Source organism: Colobus angolensis, unplaced genomic scaffold (assembly GCF_000951035.1).
Source record: "Colobus angolensis palliatus isolate OR3802 unplaced genomic scaffold, Cang.pa_1.0 Scaffold59, whole genome shotgun sequence".
In the NCBI taxonomy this organism is placed as follows: Eukaryota; Metazoa; Chordata; class Mammalia; order Primates; family Cercopithecidae; genus Colobus; species Colobus angolensis.
Window position 1 is genome coordinate 4,088,662 of NW_012119487.1, and position 23,392 is coordinate 4,112,053.

A 23,392-nucleotide genomic window follows, 5' to 3' on the forward strand; every position below is an offset into this window, starting at 1 on the left:
TAAACAGCCTGTAACAAGCAGTCGGGGTCCCAGGACCAACTTAGAGCTTGGGACCCTAGCGCGCTAGTAATAAATAACTCTCTGCTGAGAACCTCCTGTCGGTGATCCTTCGCGACGGCCCCTGCCCAGGAGGGAATCGAGAGTTCGGTTCCAACAGTACTAGCCTCACTCAACCATTGGAGCCCTTTGCTTTGAGGGGGGCTGTCATAGGAAGTTCTGCAACAGTGTTTTGGAGCACAGTTCTAAGAATGTGCAGGACTTTCTGAAAACACCCAAGCAGAATAGTGTTGACTCTTATGAGTAGAACAGCATAAATATATCAGGCTACTTCCATATTTAGAACAACTCTACTTCAACATTATCCTTCCTTTGCCCTCATTAGTTCCATGCTCTACAAGAAACCTTTTGATTACCAATCTGGTTTATCAAGAAAATTGGTATCAGAGGTGACTACTGTGATAATGGTCACAAAAATTTCACACATAGAAATTCATCCTTATTATAAACTAGTAAATCAGCCTTCTGGTTTATTGATGAATCTGTGAGTGTGGTGCAGGCATGCCTTGTTTCATTGTGCTTTACCTTATTGTGCTTTGCAGATATTGCAGTTTTTACAAATTGAAGATCTGCGGCAACCCTGCATCTAGCAAGTCTATCAGCACCATCTTTCCAACAGTATGTCCTCGCTTCATGTCTCTGTGTCTACATTTTGGTAATTCTCACAATATTTCAAACTTTTTCATTATTATTATATCCATGATGGTGATATGTGATCAGTAATCTTTGATATTACTGATGTAATTGTGTTGGGGCACCACAAACCACACCCACATAACACAACAATCAGTAAGTGTGTGTTCTGACTGCCCCTCAGACTGGCCATTTCTGCATCTCTCTGGCTCTTTCCTTGGACCTCACTATTCCCTGAGACACACAATATTGAAATTAGGCCAATTAATAACCCTACAATGGCTTCTAAGTGTTCAAGTGAAAGGGTCACATGTCTCTCACTTTAAATTAGAAACTAGAAATGATTAAATTTAGTGAGGAAAGCAGGTTGAAAGCCAAGATAAGCCAAGCACTAGGCCTTTTGCACTAGTCAGTCAAGTTGTGAGTGGAAAGAAAAATCTCTTGAAGGAAATTAAAAGTGCTACTCCGGTGAACACACAAATGATAAGAAGGCAAAACAGCCTTATTGCTGATATGGAGAAAGATTGAGTGGTCTGAATAGAAAATCAAACCAACACAACATTCCCTTTAGCCAAAATCTAATCTGGAGCAAGGCCCTAACTCTCTTCAGTTCTATGAAGGCTAAGAGGGGTGAGGAAGCTGCAGAAGAAAAGTTAGAAGCTAGCAGAGGTTGGTTCATGAAGTTAAAGGAAAGAAGTCATCTCCATCACATAAAAGTGCAAAGTGAAGCAGCAAGGGCTGATGTAGAAGCTGCAGCAAGTTATCCAGAAGATCTAGCTAAGATCATTGATGAAGGTGATTTTCAATGTAGATTTCAATGTAGATTCAGCAGACTTTCAATGTAGATAAACGGCCTTATATTGGAAGAGGATGCCATGGATGACTTTTCAATACTTAAAAGGAAAAGCCAATGCCTAGCTTCAAAGCTTCAAAGCACAGACTTGTTAGGGGCTAATGCAGTTTGTGGTTTTAAGTTGAAGCCAATGCTTACTTACCAGTCTGAAAATCCTAAGACTCTTAAGAATTAAGCTGAATGTATTCTGTCTGAGGTCTAAAAAAGAAAAAACAAAGTCTGGATGACAGCACATCTCTTTACAGCATGGTTTATTAAATATGTTAAGCTCACTATTGATACCTACCGCTCAGGGAAAAAAGATTCCTTTCAAAATATTACTACTCACTGACAATACACTTAGTCAGGCAAGAGCTCTGATGGAGATGGACAAGGAGTTGAATGTTGTTTCCCTGCCTGCTAGCACAACATCCATTCTGCAGCCCAAGTACCAAGGAGTCATTTTGACTTTCAAGTCTTACTATTTAATAAATACATTTTGTAAGGCTACAGCTGTCATAGTGATTCCTCTGATGGATGTGGGGAAAATCAATAATAAACCTCATGGAAAGAATTCACCATTCTAGGTGCCATTAAAAGCATTCATAATTCAACATTAATAGGAGTCAGGAAGAAGTTGATTTTAACTTTCACAGATGACTTTGAGGGGTTCAAGACTTCAGTGGAGAAAGTAACTGCAGATGTGGTGGAAATAGCAAGGGAACTAGAATTAGAAGTAGAGGCCAGGCGCAGTGGCTCACGCCTGTAATCCCAGCACTTTGGGAGGCCAAGGCGGGGGGATCACGAGGTCAGGAGATCCAGACCATCCTGGCTAACACAGTGAAACCCTGTCTCCCCCGTCTCTACTAAAAATACAAAAAAATTATCTGGGTGTGGTGGTGGGTGCCTGTAGTTCCAGCTATTCAGGAGGCTGAGGCAGGAGAATGGTGTAAATCTAGGAGGTGGAGCTTGCAGTGAGCCGAGATGGTGCCCCTGCACTCCAGCCTGGGCGACAGAGCGAGACTCCGTCTCAAAAATAAATAAATTAATAAAAAGAGCCTGAACATGTGACTGAATTGCTGCAATCTCAGGATAAAATTTGCATGGATGAGGTGTTGCTTCTTATGGATGAGTAAACAAAGCGCTTTCTTGATATGGCATCTACTCCTGGTGAAGATGCTGTGAACATTGTTGAAAGGACAGCAAAGGATTTAGAATATTTTATAAATTTAGTTGCTAAAGCAGTGGCAACAGGTTTTGAGAGGATTGACTCCAATTTTGAAGGAAGCTCTACTCTATGTAAAATGCTATCAAACAGGACTGCATGCTACAGAGAAATCTTTCATGAAAGGAAGAGTCAGCTGATGTGCCAAACTTCTTTGTTGTCTTAAAGAAACTGCCAGAGTCACCCAGTCTTCAGCAACCACCACCCTGATCTGATCAGTCAGCAGCTATCAACCCTGCACCAACAAAAAGATTGTGAATTGCTGAAGGCTCAGACGATTGTTAGCATTTTTTTAGCAAGAAAGCCTTTTTTCATTAAGGTATGTAAATAGTTTTCTTAAACACTGTGTTTTTGCATTATAATTGACTACATTACAATGTAAACACAACTGTCACATGCACTGGGGAACCATATAATTTGTATGACTTGCTTTATTGTGATATTTGTTGCATTATTTGCTTTGTCATATGGTCTGGAATTGAACCTGCAATATCTCCAAGTTATGCCTGATATGTAAATCTCCAGTAGTCTGATCAGTTTTAAATACCCGGACAAAATCGGGTCTCTGTAGCAGCAAAGCTGAGGATCAGGCCATAACATATTGAACTATACTAAGGCTCTGCTATAAGACTTTGCCTAATCTCACCCCAGTTTTCCCCTCTCCCCTTGACTCTACTGCCACCAAGTATCTTATCCTGGATTTCTCTACTGAATGTGTCTATTTGTTATTTTATTATATTTATGCATTTTATTGTAAATGGCCTGAGATTCCTTTTAGAAATAACCAACTGTGGCAGAGCCTGCTGATATCTCCCAACATCCATTCTCTTCTTCTTCCTTCTGCCAATAGACTCTCCAAGTTTTGGCTGGTTATATCACCAGCAGGGAAAGATGATATTTCCCAGCTTCCCTTGCCCATGTGTGTCCATGTGACTAAGTTCTGGCCAATGTAATGTGAGTGATAATGATATATACAGAGGGAGGCTGCTTACCCTCCATTGCCACACACCCCTCCCCCACCATTTCCCCTTTCTAGTTGGTTGGATTGTAGACATGGTAGTAGTGAGCAGGCTTCTACCCTGTGGACAAGAGTAGCACCCTAGGGCATGGAAGAGCAATCAAAGGAAAGGAACTTGAATTTCTAAACAACCTTATAGAGTAGAACCATCTCACACTTCTGGACTTTTTGGTGGAGGGAAAAAAAACCCTTCTGTCTTGTTTAAGCCTCTGTTCATCTGGCTTTCGTTAAACTGGCTGAACCAATATCCCAAGCAATATGCATCTAAATATATGAATACATGAAAAATGAATAATTTCTAAACCAATTCCTTGAGCTTCATGAGAAACGTGCCCATGACACCCAGCAATAACCTGTTTGTATTATTCTCCCCAGCTAATTCATGAATGAGACATATACTTTACCTAACTTCCTGGCTGACTGAGTCATCATGTATGAATTTATTCCCATTGTCAATAATGATATTACTTGCACATAGAGTATAAACTAAAAACAAAGCACATAAATAGTTAGAACCAAAATATTAAATAAGTACTCCAACAGCAATCATTGTTCAATTAGCCACCAACAAAATTCTATTAATATCTTAATCCACATTTTAAAATCCTGTTTCTGACAAGTCAGTTAAGGCAAAAAGGCAGTTTCGTGGACATTGCCTGAACATACTACACTGGGGCAGACATTAATTTTCAATCTGAACGAGGAAAACAATAGACTGGAGATTCTGTGCTAAGGACACTGAGGGAGGAAGCTCTCCACAGTTGCCACTCCTGGCAGCAGTCATGCAAAGACAGCACAGCGGTAACCACTCCAGGCATGGCTGTGGAAACTGCAGGGTGGAGAGAAAGCCCAGCAGCCACAGGCGGTGGTGACTGTGGGCAGCAGAGGGATATGTGCCTGCCACCAGCATTTACTACGGCTGTACCAGAGGTTCTGAAGGAGAAGGCAGGAGCTGTGATGAGGCCTGGAGAGGTGCTGTGTGGAAGCAGAAAGATAACTAACATTTGTAGGCCATGACTTTGCCATTTCTTAGCCATGTGACCGGGGGCCAGTTAATTTAACCATCACTCTGAGCCACAGCATCCTTCACTGAAAAGAGGAGTTAGTAATTTCTCCTCCAGTGTCTCGCACGCTTAACTAATAACAATCACCTGAAGTGCTTGTTAAACCTACTGACTCCCGCTGTGGGTTGTGATTCTGTAGGTCTAGGGTGGAAGCAGTGGGACTCTTAACACCAGACAGAACTAAGAAACACTGTAAAATGATGCCCAGGTGTTAGTTAACTTCTCATTGACTTGGTTTTAGGCCAATTCCTTGCATAAAAGAGAATCGAAGGAGCTGTAATGTTGATTATTTTACTTTTCTTTTGGAGCATAGAAAGAACCAAAGTCTTTGCAAAACCACTGGTTATTTGAACTCAAAATTAATGCCCAAATCAGGCCCGTGGATATAAAACCTCAGAAAAAAATGTGATGAGGAATATGAATATGATACTCCATCAAAAATAGCACTTCCTGTTTGGGGAGTTAGGGCACCTGAGGTCTTTCCCTCTTCTGCTACATACAGAAGGCTACTCTTTGATTGGATTTCTCTACATGCAAGATGGAGAGGTCAATAGTTGCTCCCAAAAAGAAGGTATTAAATAAATACTGTATTCCTTGGGCCTTTGGGACAGCAGCAAAATAGTAAAGAAGAGAAGTTCTGGGATGGAAATTGGACAATAGCGACAAACTCTGTACATCTACCTCCAGATTCCTTGGTAGACGAGTCAGTGCTCTTGAGCTCATATCATTCAAGAGGTTTTCCCCCTCCCAGAAACAGATTTGGGGTTTATCTTATTAGAAGGTAATGAGAGGCTGATCCTGGAGATTTCTAGCAGCTTCTGGAAACTTCTCTAGCTAGCTCACAGTGCTGTCACAAATGACAAAGTACACGGCCAGCAGTTGCACTGGGCTCTTTGAATCTTGCCTGGACTGTCAGATGCAGCCACCACCAGACTCCCCAGAAATCCATCAGCTAACCCATGGGGAAAGGCTTTGAGAAAGGAAAGGAAATCAAGTTCTGTTTTGTACTACAGATAATGGAGTCTTTGCCCAGAATTTTTCGAGAAATAAATTTTTTTAAAATTAGCCCTAAAGACATAAATCTAACTAGACCCTTAATTTAAAAATGTATAAAATATTTCTTACCTTGGTATACTTACCTAGCATTTCAGTTTTTGTTCTAAGAACTATAAGGATTAAAATGCTCTTGACGAGAGCATTGTTTTTTCGTGCTTTCTGGCAGCTATTGAAAAATAGTATTTGTACTCGAGCCTGGTGGCTCACGTCTGTAATCCCAGCACTTTGAGTGGAGGCCGAGATGGGTGGATCACCTGAGGCCAGGAGTTCGAGACCGGCCTGGTCAACATGGCGAAACCCTGTCTCTACTAAAAATACCAATAATAATAATAATAATAATAATCCAGATGTGGTTGTGCACACCTGTAATCCCAGCTACTTGGGAGGCTGAAGCATGAGAATTGCTTAAACCTGAGAGGCGGAGGTTGAAGTGAACCAAGATCGTACCATTGCCCTCCAGCCTGGATGACAGAGCAAGATCTTGTCTCAAAAAAAAAAAAAAAAAGAAAAGAAAATAGCATTTGTGTATTCAATAACATTTATTGAGCATTTATTAAGTGTCTGGTATTTTATTGAGCATGATCTCAATTCTCAGCTAAAAGTTGAAGCTCAGCAAGGCTGGGGAACTTCCTCAAGATCACCCAGCCTGTGAATGGTGGAGTCCAGATCAAAGCCCCAGTGTATCTAATACCACATCCATAACTACTCCATGACTTGGTCCTTTTCACATTCTCAACATAAATAACGTTCTAATCTGTTCCTTTCTACTTAAAAGAATGCATTTTAAAAATCTAATTCAAAGCTGGTGAACTTTATTACTGGGTTCTCTGACAAGTGGGCAAGATAAGTAAAAATGACAAATACGAATAATCATGAGATATGATCTGTCCTACCATTTGTGGTACTTCCACTTTCTGTTCAGCAAGATTATAAATATCAGGAGCCAAGAGTAAATTAAAAACTCCTTTAATTCCAGACAACGTGATTACAACTCCCCATCGCCAATTATATTCATAACTTGATTGCATCAAAATAGGGCTCACTAACAAAACAGTAAGCAACCTGTGGAGAGGGAAACATTAAAAATAAATCACGTCTTGTTTATTAATGTTATTCATAGTTGAAAGCATGTACTAAATACTAAATTCAATATAAAAATTTTCAGGAAAGAAAAAAAAATGCAATTTATTGTTAAGTCCTTCCAATTTTCTCGGACTAACCAAATCTACTATTTAAATTTTGCACATGACACTCAAGTCTTGAAAAATAATGCTAGAAATTCTAAACAAATATAAGGAATTATCATCAACACTACTGTATAATGTTTGAATTTAGGTAGTAAATTCTTACAGGGAAGCCTCTTCTAAGAATGCTGACAAGTTCGTCTACTCCTGAAAAGCCATACATGACTGGATTCAAAATTATAATGGGGGCATGTGCAGATCATGACTCAAATGTAAAATTATTTTAGAAACATTAATAAACTTAAGCCAACCAAATGTTTATTGAGCTCCCATAAGAATCATAAGCTAAAAGTCACACAAATAATTTTAATTTGCACCTTCTTGCTCTCCAGATTACTTTTCTATAGGACCCTGTGCCAAAATTTAAAATCTATCATTAAGGGACTGGCCCTGAGAGAATATCAATACTGGACTTCAGATAATTTAGAACAAATGAAATTTCAGCAAAAGTGAAAGCAGATATGTTCTTAGCCTCAAAAAACTATTGTGTATCAGTTGATCAGCTACAATTGCACAAGTCAATTTACAGAATTCCAGTCATTGAGAAACAGAAAATCTACAATTACCACCTATAATGTATAAAATTATTTGGGCAAACTCCTCTGCCTTGCATGCGAGCCTTTTGCAACATGACTCTTACCAACCTTTTCAGCCTTACTAAATAACCTTTCCCTAAAATATCAGAGTCCAACCAAAATAGAAACAACTTATGTCATTTCCTGATATCAAAAACAGGGAGGCAGAATAGCAAATACTCTGAAGTCAGCCTACCTGTGTTAAATCTAGGCTTGCCTTTTACTAACTGCATAACTACATAAGCAAGTTATTTAATCTCTCTGTGTCTCAGCTTCTTCATCTGTAAAATGAAGATAATAACAATTGTACTTGCCTCAAAGGATTATTGTGGTAATTCAGTTAAATGAGGCAATTTACTCAGGGCTTAGAATGATGCTTTGCATGTGGTCAGCACTCAATACATAATCAATACATAATTATAACTATATATGATACATATGTATCCATACAAAATATTCAATCAGCAATGCTTATTATGTTCATGTATTCCCATTTCTTTATCTTGGCTCATCCTCTCTGAAATATTTTTCTCAAGTCTTTACAGAAAACCCCTACACACGTCAAGGGCCAACTTAAGGATAATTCCCTCCATTAAAGCCTTTCCTCTGGTGACGTGAAACCATCAGTTCAGCAAGATCTCTGGCACTCACTGGCCATTTGACCTTGGAAAAGGTCCTTTGCTTTTCTGGGGTACGATTTCTTCAAAATGTAGAAAATAACAGAGATAAATAATTGGAGATGATAATTCTTATCTCCTAGTGTTGTTATGAAGATGAAATGAGATAATGGATGTATACCTGAGTCAAACAGTGTGCTAAAGCCATGTTTCTTTCTTTATGACCAATCTCAACTTACACATGGGCTCTCATGGCAGAACAAAATGTTAACTTTCAAATGGGATAACTTAGTCTTTTCTAGTTTAAATATTCTTTGAGTATAACTTGATCTTGCCTATATAAAGAGTCAATTCAAATTTCCCTATAAAGAGCAGTTTGTCCTGTTTTCCAAGATGCTCCCCCTGCCCTGCCTTCCCAAGACAGGGTCTGGAAACTCACATAACTCATGGCATCAGGGAAAGGCTTGCAGAGAACATCTGTCGATTTAGGTGACTTGTGTTTCTTGTGTTTGGCCTTTGGCCCCTGTTCTTGAGACATCTACTGGGAAGTATTCTTGGTCTATTTTTTTCAGCAAGGCCAATGCATGGTAATTGCTCGGATGACCTGTCTCCTCTACCAACTAAATGACCACCACCACCACCCCAGCACTGCAGATCCCTTGAGGTCTGCTGCCACTCCCATTCGACCCTAGGTTTGAATGGTCTCCCATGCAGCCTTCCGACTTGGGGTCACTTTGGTGACCCTTCTGGCACACTCACCAAGTATCTTCTGAATTCACCACAGAGGAGGAAAGAACTTCAGATTTCTTCCATGTCAGAAACAGATTAAGTAAGGATCAAAAGCACTATCTCAGGCCTATTGTCTACTTACCATTTCTGCTCAGTAGCCTTAGGCCCATGTCACTCTAGGAGGCTGTATTTTCTCAGAGTTCCAAACCGGAGGTACAGGTGGGGATGTGATGGGAGTGGAGCAATGTCCTCACCCTGGTCTCAACCCCCTCTATAATCAGCAATGTTCTACTTCCCCTTCCTGTTTGTCATAGCCTCCATTATCTTCACCATGGCATAAAAGAAAATTATGTAACCTGAATCTACCAAGCTTGTCTCTTGATATAAAAAAGGATATTTTCAGAATTTAACAAAGTCTTCTCTTCTTCAGCAAAGCCTGGCTTTCAGAACCGTTGTCTCATTGTGTGGTCTCAAAAATATTCAGAAATCAAGAGCTACATATAAACTCTTTGTTTTGGAATTTCATCATAAAATCTTAATCTTTTTTAGCTGAATAGAAGGACGATCATACGTAAAGAAGTATAATACGAAAAAGAAAACACATTCATATATTGCAGGAACAGCACTCCTTTTATAGTGGATATTGTGGTGTTCCATTTAGAATTCCTTTTCGGGGCTGACAGCCCATCCTCCAACTGGTGGGAATTTGAGGATTTAAATGGGCCTGCATGGCTCTGCCTCTCACTGCACATTGCTCTGGGCCACAGGGACTTGCCCTCCTCAAAGCTGTTGCCTCTCAAGGGATAGCCCTTGGCCAATGACTGCCTTATGAAGATACAAAGGCCTGTTCCCTTATCTCAGTGTGGGATGACTCTGAAGGGCCCTTCCAGCTCCACAGTTTCCCATAGCTCAGGGGAGCCTTGGATGAAACTGTGCTGTGGGTCAGCTTCTCCCCTTGCCCAATTCTGCCTTCCACACTTGCCCAATAAACCTTTTGCCAACAACTCTCCCAACCCTCCTAACCCTCTCTCTCAGATTCTGCTCCCAGGAAACCCAATCTATGACTCCTTCGAATTTGTAAATCTAGCACAGGGCAGGCATTCCACAGAACCCCTCAGCTAGCTATGAAGTCTCATAACACGTTTCTTGTTCCTTTTCTTTCTTTCTTTCTTCTCTTTCTTTCTTTCTTTCTTTCTTTCTTTCTTTCTTTCTTTCTTTCGTTCTGTCTTTCTTTCTTTCTTTTCTTTCTTTCTTCTTTCTTTCTTTTCTTTCTTTCTTTCTTTCTTTTCTTTCTTTCTTTCCTTCCTTCCTTCTTTCCTTCTTTCTTTCTTTCCTTCTTTCTTTCTTCTTTCTCTTTTTCTTTCTTTCTTTCCTTCTTTCTCTTTCTTTTTTATTTTTATTTTTATTTTTTAGACAGAGTCACGCTCTATAACCCAGGCTGGAGTGCAGTGGAATGATCTTGGCTCACTGCAATCTCTGTCTCCCAGGTTCAAGAGATTCTCCTGCTTCAGCATTCCAAGTAGGTGGGATTACAGGCATGTGCCACCGCACCAAGCTAATCTTTGTATTTTAGTAGAAACAGGGTTTCACCATGTTGGCCAGGCTGGTCTTGAACTCGTGACCTCACATGATCCACCCGCCTTGGCCTCCCAAAGTGCTGGGATTACATGTGTGAGCCACTGTGCCTGGCCCCATAACATATTTCTTAAGCCTCCTATATGAAGCTTATCTTTCCTTATGTCACAGTTATTTACATATTTATTTTATCCCTCCAACTAGATTTTAAACTTCTTGAGGAGAGGTACTGTGTTTTATGCATCTCTGTGAACCTTCAGACTTCAAACAGCAAGTCCTATTGTATTTACATGGTCACAGTCACTCCATTTTAGAGAAAGAGACGTGGGGTTGCTGTTTGCCTGGGATGGAGCTGGGGGTAAGGGATGTCACCAGAGACCAGGGAAAAAAATGTACCATATTGTTTGGCTTCTGAGCTAAAAGACTACTTATTTTTAAGGCAAGTTTGCATAGCTGTACAACCAAGACCTGAAAGTAGAATTAGCTGAATCAGCATCCTCTGACCTCAGACTAAAGAGTTGATAGGAGACAGTGTCTCTATTCTACCCTTAGTTCCAGCTCTTCACACTGGGGGAAGCTGGTCAGAGAAATGTGGGGTCCTGCTGATGAATGGAGTATGGATGGGAAGTCTGACAGTCCCTCAGGAGTATGACTAACCTGAGGGATTTAGATACAACAGAGTCTGGACTAGAGCCCCTGTCCAGGCAACAGCCTTCAAGGACATCAGCAACTGGTCCCAGAACAGGCTTGACCAGATAAAATGAACATCACTGGTCCCTTCCATTGTCACCACTACTGGCCAATCACACATGAAAAAGATCAGCCACTCCCACCCATTCCCCCAAGAACTGACCAATCACATAAAGGACACACACACACACACACACACACACACACACACACGACTGTAACTAATCTAACAATCCTGAACTGACCTGGGAAGTCACTAGATTGGAATGAATTTACCTGATTGTATGTGAATTAAATCCACCAGGATCCAGCTCACAGCTATATAGTAAAGCCAGTTCTAGAAATAAAATTTCATTTTTTTGAGTACTAAAAATCTGGGCACCATTTTAATAGGAATTAAGTTATATGCCTATTACAACTCTATAGGGAAAAAAATTCATTAAGGTCATCGTTCAAGTCAGAAACTAGCCCCTGTGCCCAATGACTATTGAAAAAAATTCAGAGCTCCCTAGAAGTGCTGACTGCAACATCAAAGAAGCCAAATTCATCTTTGTCAAGGTGGAGATCAATTATACTCGTTTTTTCTAATTTTGTACTTCATCAAAGTGAAATTCTGAGGTCTGAATTTTTAAAAATATCTTTTAATGAGTTTCACAATGTTTATTTTTCTGATTATCAAAAATGCAAGCAATCTCACAAATTGTAACTTTTGGTCTACCTTCCAAGATTATTAATTTTAAATATTCTTTAAACATTTTCTACATAGTGGAGCTTAACAGATTAGGAACGATTTTCTATTAATCTGAAAAATATACACATCAAGGATAAGTGATTTTATAAATGGAAAGTGCAAGATTTTCTTTTCCATAATTCACACCCCTCAGGACCTTTGGATTCTTTCTAATTTTTCATCTCTATGAATATGACTACAATGAAAACACTTTGAAAAAAATCATCATCCAGATTTTTAAAAAAATTTAACAGCTTCATTGGTGTACAGAAATCTGCACATATTTAACATATATAATTTGATGAGCACATTGTCCACTCCACATTTTAAATCACATTCTTACAAGTGGAATACAAACATTAAATCATTAACTATACAAGCAAGTGTTCTATAATACTTGCAGGGAGTGCTAAAAGGAGAACTACACAGTGACAAAGAGTGTGGGAGAACAGTGCCTCCCCTGGTGGAGGTGGACGGCAGGGACCAGAAGCATGGAGGCTTTCCCTGAGGAAGGATGGTTTGTCCTGTAATCTGAAGGTACCAGGGGCCAGGATGAAGGACAGCCAGAGGACAGCTATGGAAGGACCTGAAGGAACAAGTATCTGAGGAACTTTGTCACACATGTTTGGAGTGAAGAGAGCAAGCAGCAGAGGGTCCTTTGAGCCGGCTGATGAGGGGGGCAGGGCCAGTGTTTCATAGGGTCTTTATCACACTCTCACAGGGCTGAATGCATGAATTTTAGGAACCACTGATTTTACCACTTTTCATTTTATTTTTAAAAATTTCTAGTGGGTTTAAAACTTAAACATGTTTTAGCCATTAATATTTCTTCTTTTATGAACTTGTCATATCCTCCATAATGTTTATTATTTTCTAAATGCCCCCTCAACCCAGCTTTTCCCAACTCCAGGAAGAACTGGGAAGAGAAGGCCAGGCCAATCTAGTTACTTTATCTTGGTTTTAAATGATAAAACAATACATGAATACTGAAAAAAAATCTCAAATAGTAAAAAAGTATATGAAAAACTTTTTAATTTTCAATTTTTGTGGGTACAGAGTAGATGTGTGTATTTAAGGGGTATGTGAGCTATTTGATACAGGGCATGCAATGCATAATAATGACATCATGCTAAATGCGGTATCCATGCCCTCAAGCATTTATCCTTTGTGTTACAGATAATCCAATTAGACTCTCTTAGTTATTTTTAATTGTACAATTAAATTATCAACTATAGTCACCCTGTTGTGCCATCAAATACTAGGTCTTACTCATTCCTTCTATTTTTCATACCTGTTAACCATCCTTACTTTCCCCCCTTATCCCCCTACTACCCTTCCCAGCCTCTGGTAACCCCCCATGAACTCTCTACCCCCATGAGTTCAATTGTTTTAACTTCTACATCCCACGAATAAGTGAAAACATGTGAAATTTGTCTTTCTGTGCCTGGCTTATTTCACTTAACATAATGACCTTCAGTTCTTTCCATATTGTTGCAAATGACAGGATCTCATTCCTTTTTATGACTAAATAGTATTCCATTGTGTATATGTACCACATTTTCTTTACCCATTCATCTGTTAATGGACACTTAAGTTGCTTCCAAATCTTGGTTATCGTGAATAGTGCTGCAATAAACATGGGAGTGCAGATACCTCTTCGATATACTGATTTCCTTTATTTGGGGTATATATGCAGCAATGTGATTGCTGAATCATATGATAACTCTGTGTTTAGTGTTTTGAGGAACCTCCAAAATATTCTTTGTAGTGGTTGTACTAATTTACATTCCCACCAACAGTGTATGAGAGTTCCCTTTTCTCCACATCCTCACCAGGATTTGTTATTGCCTGTCTTTTGGATATAAGCTATTTTAACTGGGATGAGATGATATCTTATTGTAGTTTTGAGTTGCATTTCCCTGATGAGCAACGATGTTGGGCATGTTTTCATATATCTGTTTGCCATCTGTATGTCTTCTTAGAGAAATGTCTACTCAGATCTTTTGCCCAATTTTTAATCAGATTTTTAGATTTTTTCCTATTGACTTGTTTGAGCTCCTTATATATTCTGGTTATGAAACTCTCATCAGATGGGTAGTTTTCTTTTCTTTTCTTTCTTTCTTTTTTTTTTTTTTTTTTTGAGACAAAGTCTCACTCTGTTGCCCAGGTTGGAGTGCAGTGGTGCGATCTCAGTTCACTGCAACCTCTGCCTCCCGGGTTTTTCAAGCGATTCTCCTGCCTTAGCCCCCCGAGTAGCTGGGACTACAGGCGCGCACCACTGCCCAGGTGGGTGGTTTCCTCCCGTTCTGTGGGTTGTCTCTTCAATTTGTTGATTGTTTCCTTTACTATACAGAAGCTTTTTAACTTTATGTTATCTCATTTGTCCATTTTTTTCTTTGATTGCCTGTGCTTGTGGATTATTCCTCAAGAAATCTATGCCCTGACCAGTGTCCTAGAGGGTTTCCCCAATGTTTTCTTGCAGTAGTTTCATGGGTTATAGTCTTAGATTTACCTATTTAATCCATTTTAATTTGATTTGTGCCTATGATGAGAGTTAGGGGCCTAGTTTCGTTCCCTTGCATATGGATATCCAGTTTTCCCAGCACCATTTATTGAAGAGACTGTTCTTTCTCCAATATACATTCTTGTCACCTTTGTCAAAAAAGAGTTCACTGTAGACATATGGATTTATTTCTGGGTTCTCTTTTCTGTTCCATTGGTCTATCTGTCTGTTTTTATGCCATTCCAATGCTGCTTTCATTACTATAGCTCTGCAGTATAATTTGAAGTCAAGTAATGTGATTCCTCCAGTTTTATTTATTTATTTATTTATTTATTTATTTATTTATTTAGCTCAGGATATCTTTGGTTATTCTGGGTCTTTTGTGTTGTCACATAAATTTTAGAATTATTTTTCCTATTTCTGTGAAGAATGGCATTGGTATTTTAACAGAGGTTGCAATGAATCTGTAGATCATTTTAGATAGTATGGACATTTTAACAATATTGATCCTTCCAATTCATGAACATGGAATGTCTTTCCATTTCTGTGTGTCCTCTCCAATTTTATGTATCAGCATTTTATAATTCTCATTGTAGAGATCTTTCACTTCTTTGGCTAAGTTAATTCTTAGGTATTTGATTTTATTTGCAGCTATTATAAATGGGATTACTTTTTAATTTCTTTTCAGAGTGTTCACTGTTGGCATATAGAAATGCTACTGATTTTTGTATGCTGATTTTATATCCTGCAACTTTACTGAATTTGTTTATCAGTTCTAATGATAAACTGATAATTTGTTTATCAGTTTTAATTTTTTGGCCTTTAGGTTTTTCCAAATATAAGATTATATCACATGCAAACAAGGATAATTTGATTTCTTCCTTTCCAATTTGGGCGCCCCATATTTCTTTCTCTTGTCTGATTGCTCTAGCTAGGACTTCCAACAGTATATTGAATAACAGTAAAGAAAGTGGGCATCCTTGTCATGCTCCAGATCTTAGAGGAAGGCTTTCAGTTTTCCTTTATTCAGTATGGTACTAGCTGTGGGTGGGTCTCTCATATATGGTTTTTATTTGGTATTATTTCAGTTTTTTTTTTTTTTAACATTTTAGGACTTGTTTCATGACCTAATATATGGTCTATCCTTCAGAATGATCCATGTGCTGAGTAGAAAAATGTGTATTCTGCAGCTCTTGGACAAAATGTTCTGTAAGTATCTGTTAGGTGTATTTGTTCCATGTTGCAAATTAAGTCCAATGTTTCTTTGTTAATATTTTTGTCTGGAAGATCTGTCCAATGCTGAAAGTGGGGTGTTGAAGTCTCAGTTATTATTGCATTGAAGTTTCTCTCTCTTTGGCGCTAATAATATTTGTTTTATCTGGGTGCTCCAGTGTTGGGTGCATATATATTTAAAACTGTCATACCGTCTTGCTGAATTGATTCCTTTATCATTATATAATGACCTTCTTTGTCTCTTCTTACAGTTTTTGTCTTGAAATGTATTTTGTCTGATGTAAGTACAGCTACTCTTGCTCTTTTTTGGTTTCCACTGGCATGGAATGTCCTTTTCCATCCCTTTATTGTCAGTCTTTGTGTATCTTTATAGGTGAAGTGTTTTTCTTGGAGACAACAGATCATTGGGTCTTGTTTTCTTATTATTAATTCAGCCACTCTGTCTTTTGATTGGAGAGTTTAGTCCATTTATGTTCAATATTATTATTGATAAGTAAGGACTTACTGCTACTATTTTGTTATTTGCTTTCTGGTTGTTTTGTGGTCTTCTCTTTCTTCTTTTGCTCCTTCCAGCCCTTTCAATGAAGGTAATTTTCACTGGCAGTATGATTAATTTATGGCTTTTAATTTTTTGTGTATTTGTTGTATTTTTTAATTTAAGGTTACCAAGAGGCTGGTAAATACTATCTTATAACCCATCATTTAAAATTGATGACACTTAACACTAATTGCATAAACGAAGAAATAAGCAAAAAGAAAACTGACAAAAATGCTACACTTTGACTTTACACCCCCCCCCGCTATTTAACTTTTTGTTGTTTCTTTATGTCTTATTGTATGTACTATGTCTTGAAAAGTTGTAGTAATTACAACAACTATGACAAATGTAGTTTGTCATTTTGCATTTCTACTTAGGAGTTTACACACCACAATTACAGGGTTTTTAAAATCTTTTATTTTAGGTTTGGGAGTACATGTGAGGGTTTGTTACATAGGTAAACACGTGTCACAGGGGTTTGTTGTACCTGTTATTTCATCATGAAGGTATTAAGCCCAGTACCTAATAGTTATTTTTTCTGCTCCTCTCCCTCCTTTCATCCTCCCACCTCAAGTAGATCTCAGTGTCTGTTGTTTCCTTCTTTGTGTTCGTAAGTTCTTATCATTTAGCCTCCACTTGTAAGTGATAATATGTAGTGTTTGATTTTCTGTTCCTGTGTTAGTTTGCTAAGGATAATGGCCTCCAACTCTATCCATGTTCCACAAAAGACATGAGCTCAGTCTTTTTATGGCTGCATAGTATTCCATGGTGTATACGTATTACATTTTCTTTATCCAGTCTGGCATTGATGGGCATTTAGGTTAATTCTATGCTTTTGCTATTGTGAATAGTGCTGCAATGAACATTCACATTCATGTGTCTTTATAGTAAAATGATTTATATTCCTCTGGGTATATATCCAGTAGTGAGATTGCTGGGCCAAATGACAGTTCCTCTTTTAGTTCTTTGAGGAATTGCCAGACAGTGTTATAATAGCCTGTGATTTTCCATGTACCCACTATTACCAGTAAGTCTATGTCCTGAAAATTTGTTGAAATTACTACGTTTGATAGGTTCATCTTTTAGTCTTTCTATTTAAAATATGAGTAGTTTACCCACCACAATTATAGTGTCATAGTATTCCATGCTTTTCTGTATACCTACTATTACCAGTGAGTTTTATATCTTCTGATGATTTCTTATTGCTCATTAACATCCTTTTCTTTCAGATTGAAAAACTCCCTTTAGCATTTCTTCTAGGACAGGTCTGATGTTGATGAAATCCCTCAACTTTTGTTTGTCTGGGAAAGTCTTCATTTCTCCTTCACGTTTGAAGGATATTTTCGCAGATACACTATTCTTGGGTAAAAGTTATTTTCCTTCAGCACTTTAAATATGTCATGCCACTCTCTTCTGGTCTGTAAGGTTTCCACCGAAAAGTCTGCTGCCTGACTTTTGCCTTTTATCTCCTCTGACTGCATATTTTCAAATAGCCTGTCTTCAGGCTCACTAATTCTTCCTTCTGCTTGATCAATTCTGCTATTAAGAGAGACTAATGCATTCCTCTGTATGTCACTTGCATTTTTTACTCTAGAATTTCTGCTTGATTGGTGCTTCATTGTAAGTTGTTTCTTTTCTGCTTTTAGGGTCCTTTCTTTATCCATGATCTTTGGGAGTTTGATTATTATAATGCCTTGAGGTAGCATTCTTTGGGTTAAATCTGCTTGGCATACAACCTTCTTGTACTTGAGTATTGATATCTTTCTCTTGGTTTGGGAGGTTCTCTGATATTACCATTTTGAATAAACTTTCTACCCCTGTCTCCTTCTCTACCTCCTCTTTAAGGCCAATAACACTTAGATTTGCCCTTTTGAGGTTATTTCTTAGATCTAGTAGGTGTGCCTCATTCTCTTTTATTCTTTTTTCTTTTGTGTCCTCTGACTGTGTATTCTCAAATAGTGGAGAATTGCTTAAGCCCAGGAGTTCAAGACCAGCCTGGGCAACATGGCAAGACCCTGTCTCAAAAAGAAATAAAAAATAAAAAAAAGTGTGAAAAGCCTTAGAAATCTGCCTGGTGTTCTATTCTATTGTGATTAAGCTGGTATTCAAACCACAAGACAAAGTTCTTCCAGCTTTTTCCTCCTTTTTCCACAGGCAGGAAAGCCTTTCCCCATGGCCACCACTACCACCAGTCCCCTGGGATTTCTGCCACACCACCACCCATGTTCACTTAAGGCCCAAGGGCTCTTCAGCCAACTTGTAATGAATGCTGTCAGGCCTGAGACTCACCCTTCAGAGCAGAGGTCTCCCCTCTCGCTCAGGACGAGTTCAAGAATGCTGTCCAAGAGCCTAAACCTGGTCTTGGGGACTCCAAAAGCCTACTTGGTGCTCTGCCCCACTGTGGCCAAGCTGGTACCTGAAGCCAACACATCTGAGTCTCACCCAAGGCCCACAGCATACTACCTGTGTATTGCTGTATTTACTCAAGGCCCGAGGGCTCTTTAGTCAGCAGGTGATGAATCCTGCCAGGTCTGGGTCCTTCCCTTCAAGATAGCAGTTTCTCTTCTGACCCAGAGTGTGTCTAGAAATGTTGTCCGGGAATTAGAGCCTCAACTGGGGGCCTCACGACTCTGCCCAGTGCCCTATTCTGCTGTGGTTGAGCTGGTATCCAAGATGCAGGACAAAGTTCTCTTTACTCTTCGCTCTCCTCTCCTCAAGCAGAAGGAAGGAGTCACTTTCATTGCTCTGAGCTGCACTGCCTGAGGTTGTGGGATGGGTGGCACAAATATTCCCCCAGCCACCCTGTCTGCTGCCTCACTAGGTCATGCACTGCCCCGGTCCACTGACTCTGAGCCAGAACAGCATCAGGACTTGCCTAAGAATTGCAGTCCTTGTATCCTAGACCGCCTTCCAAGTTCACTTAGTATCCCAGAGCACTTTAGCCCACAGTGGCAAGCTTGCCGAGAAACTCAAGTTCCTGCCACTGGAATGGGCACTTGCCCTCCGGCTAGGACTGGTCTAAATATTCCCTCTGTGGGCAGGTGCTGGCTGAGTTCAGTACAGTTTTGCTTTCCACTGTTACAGGGCAGCACTAAGTTCAATGCAAACTCCCCCAGTTGCTGTGGTCTCCCTTCTCCAAGTGCATACAGCTGCTGTGTCGGGGGAGGACAGGGGAGGGGTGGTGTCAGCAATCCATGACTGTTTTTCCTACCTCTTTAGTGCCTCTTTCTGCAATATGAATTTTAAAGTAGGTACTGGGATCACTCACTTGATTTTTGGTTCTTATGAAGGTGCTTTTTTGTGTGCGGATAGTTGTTAAAATGTGGTGTTCCTGAGGGTGGTGAGAGGATGATCAGTGGAGCCTTCTATTCTGCCATCTGGCTCCATCCTCAGTAAACATTTCAAAAGCTAAAATGCCCTGACTTTGTTCCCCTTCACAAATCCCATTCCCCAAACCAAAGTAACCACTCTTAAGGGCCTGATGTACATCCTCCCAGGTGTTTTCTTAACTCACAAAGGCATTCATATATGGGTTCTTTCTCTTACTTTTTTTCATACTTACCTCCCTATCTTCATCTCCTGCTCTCCCCTCTCTGTTTCAGTGACCAAGGCCTCCCTGCTGTTTATTGCACATACCAGGCTGGCCCCTCCCTTAGGGCAGATACAATTATGAGTCTTTCCTCCTGCATCTGCCTGGCTCCCTCACCTCTTTCATATCTTTACTCAAATGTCACTTTCTCATTGAGGCTTACCCTGCCCACCGGGTTTGGATTGCAGCTTGCCGTCTAGTGCTAGCACAACCAACTTCCTCACCATGCTTTATTTATTTTCATAGTCTTCATTATTTTCTAATATATTATATTCATTATTTAACATGATTTGGGGTTTTTTCTGAAAACCTCAGTTACATTGTAAACTCCACGATGGCAGAAATGTTCATGTTTTCGGACTCTTTCATCCATAGCGGTGTCCTAAGTGCCTGGAACAATGCCTGACATTTAGCAGGGGCTTGATACATATCTGCTGAAAGAATTAACAAATGCAGTGGTGGTTTGTTTTCATGTTTTAATTTTACTAATAATGTTTTGTTTTAAAACCTACTGATAATTTCTCTGGGGAATCCTTTCATTATTTTGAAGCTTCAAAAGTTGTCTCTTATCCTGAAAAAATAAGAATAGCCACAATCATGGCAAAAACTCACTTCACTGAGCATTGACTAGGTTCCAGGCATGGTGCTAAATTCTTGTACTTGCATTACCTCATTGAATCCTCACAGCAGCCCTCTGAGATGATCTATTATTATGCCCATTCTACAGATAAGTAATTGAAACTTAGATTAAGTAATGACCCAAAGCCACATACATCGTCACAAAGCTAACAAGTGTGGGAGATGGAATTTGGACCCAGAAATAAACATAAACACCTAAATTATACTAGGGAGCAATGACTAACTTAAAACCTATTTTTTAAGAGTCCAGACAGAGAGCCAGAGAAAAGACGGTAAGATGGCTACTGATTTCACAGCTGCATGGGAACAGCAGGCAGGCACCAATTTAGGCCCCACTCTGATGCGGTGGGGGATAGGGGTGGGACTCAGGGCTGTATACATAGCCTTCTGTGTGAGAGTGACAATCTGAGTTGCATGCAGTGCCTTGAGTCAGCAGACTCAAGTTTCCATGGGAACATACTATAAGACAAGCTACCTTGGCCACCATCCTGAGTGAAAATGACAGTGTTTTTGGAAACATTGTCATAAATTCTTTTTTTTTTTTTTTTTTTTTTAGACGGAGTCTTGAGAAAGTCTGCTTTCATGACAGCATCATTTTGAAGCTCCACCTCCCGGGTTTATGCCATTCTCCTGCCTCAGCCTCCCGAGTGGCTGGGACTACAGGCGCCCGCCACCTCGCCCGGCTAGATTTTTGTATTTTTAGTAAAGACGGGGTTTCACCATGTTAGCCAGGATGGTCTCGATCTCCTGACCTCGTGATCCGCCCGTCTCGGCCTCCCAAAGTGCTGGGATTACAGGCTTGAGCCACCGCGCCCGGCCCTATTGTCATAAATTCTTATGGAAGACACAACTACCATCAGTGGGCAATGGCATTCTTCAATAAGGATGCTCATGGAGTCAGGTTGAAATCCCAACTTTGCTCTTATGAGTTGAGTGACTCTAGGCAGGTTTTTACATTCTCTGAGCTTCATCCGTGAGGTGATGCAATAGCACATACATCACAAGGTTATTTTCATATTAATGGTATATGGTACATGGTAAGTGCATTATCATAGCTATTGGTACATAGCATGATAGTGGCTTTCTCATAGCTATTGACGATAATAAATTATGATGAAATTCCACAAAAATATTAAGAGCAATTAATCTGGTCCAGTGATGCCCAACTTTAACATGCATACAAACTACCTGAAGAGCATGTTGAAACTGTTTCCTGGATCTCATATTTAGAGATTCGATTCAATAGGTTGAGATGGGCCCATGAATTTGCATTTCTATCTAGCTTATGGGTGATGCCGATCCCTCTCATTTTATGGATAAAATCTTGAAAAATAAACACTTACCCCAAATTGCACAGCAAGCTATTGTCAAGGCCTTGACAACAATGCAGGTTTCCTAGCTCCATGTCCAGAGTCCTTTTTGCTGTATGTCACTGCTTCCTAATTCTAATTCTGGCCTTGAGAATCTAAGTCAGTAAACAAACTTTAAAATATTATTCTTACCTTACCAAATTCACTGTTGTAAATAAAATGACTATGAAAGTTATAGTGTAAAATTCATAATGGTCGAGTTCTCCACATCCAATCACAATGCCAAAGAAAGTGTATATTAAATGTTCATATACACATGAAAAAATTCTTAAGAACCTAGGATGAATGAAATAGAAATGACATTTTAAGCAATCATCTTAAAAATATATTTCCTTTTCACATAAAAGCATGTATCTTATATCTTCCATGATGTCTTAGCAGAGGCCCTTGCCTTCATCTGTGTTATAGTCAACACTTAAAAGAATTTTGTTGGATCTAAACACACCCAGTTCCATATTTTTCATTACCTTCATCACACCAATACCTATGGGCTGCTTCTCACAGTAGAATAATAAGAGCAAGGCAGAACAATGAGGACCTCCCCCCAAGGTGATGATTTATCAGTTTCTCTGGGATTCAGTGGGAGCATGTCAACTGTTGGGCCTGCTACTGCTAAACCCAGAGTTGTAGTTGCTACTAGGAGGTACCTTAGTAACTTGAACTTTGCAATAGCTAACAGGATCATCTCAATGCTCTCTGCACAACCTCTCCCTCTGTGACCCACACGTACACTTCTACTTACTATGAAAGTCTCCCCTGTCTGCTTTCCTGTCTACTGCACTCCTAAAAGTCTTGTAAGGCTAACTCTAATCTCATGCTGTCCATGAAAGCATCTTAAGCACCCTAGATGGAAGTAGTCCTGCTCTGAATTCCTACGGTGCTGTCTGTACTAACGTAGTTTTTAAGTAGAAGAAAGCATTACAATCACCCAGATTGAATTCTAAAAATTGACAGAACCACCCCCAGAGATTCTTACTGAGTAGACCAAAGCACACGGGTTAGGGCAGGGGGCTGAGGCCTCAGTAGAATACATGCTCTGTTCTATATGGTTCCATGTGGTAGCATGCCTGGGTCAGAGCCAAGTATGACTTCCACAAGCAGATCTCAAGGCCTGCCTCCTCTAGATTCTCTCTCTTGAGACTTTCCCCTCCAGCTTACTGGGTAAGTGTATCTGCCCCACAAACCAGTCTCCTTACAGTTGGATCTCAAAATTTATGCTTGGAAAGAAGCATAAGGAAGCCTCGTTTTAGCTGCAGACATAAACAACGTTCTTTGATACACACAGCAGTACCCCAATCAAGGAGACAGTTTCATTCTCCAAGTGATTTCTATCTCTTGATTCAATTGATTCTGAACCCCTACAGGGAAGAGTTTGAGTGGGGGGACCTCAAACCCCAGTGAATAGTTTTCAAAAAATTCGGAAATCATGGAATAACTGACTGAGTTAAAAACTTTCTTTTCTTTTTTTTTTTTTT

The 23,392-nt window shown here is 39.6% G+C and overlaps 1 protein-coding gene across 1 annotated transcript in view; it reads right to left on the reverse strand.

The window, feature by feature from the left end:
* SLC9C2 (solute carrier family 9, member C2 (putative)) overlaps positions 1–23,392 on the reverse strand; it is a 100,701-nt gene that overhangs the window by 48,947 nt on the left and 28,362 nt on the right. The window contains exons 8-10 of the mRNA XM_011962458.1: positions 22,050–22,193; positions 6,779–6,947; positions 4,170–4,251 (exon numbers count right to left, since the gene is read on the reverse strand). Coding sequence (XP_011817848.1) covers positions 4,170–4,251; positions 6,779–6,947; positions 22,050–22,193 — 395 coding nt within the window. The remainder of the gene's footprint in view (positions 1–4,169; positions 4,252–6,778; positions 6,948–22,049; positions 22,194–23,392) is intronic.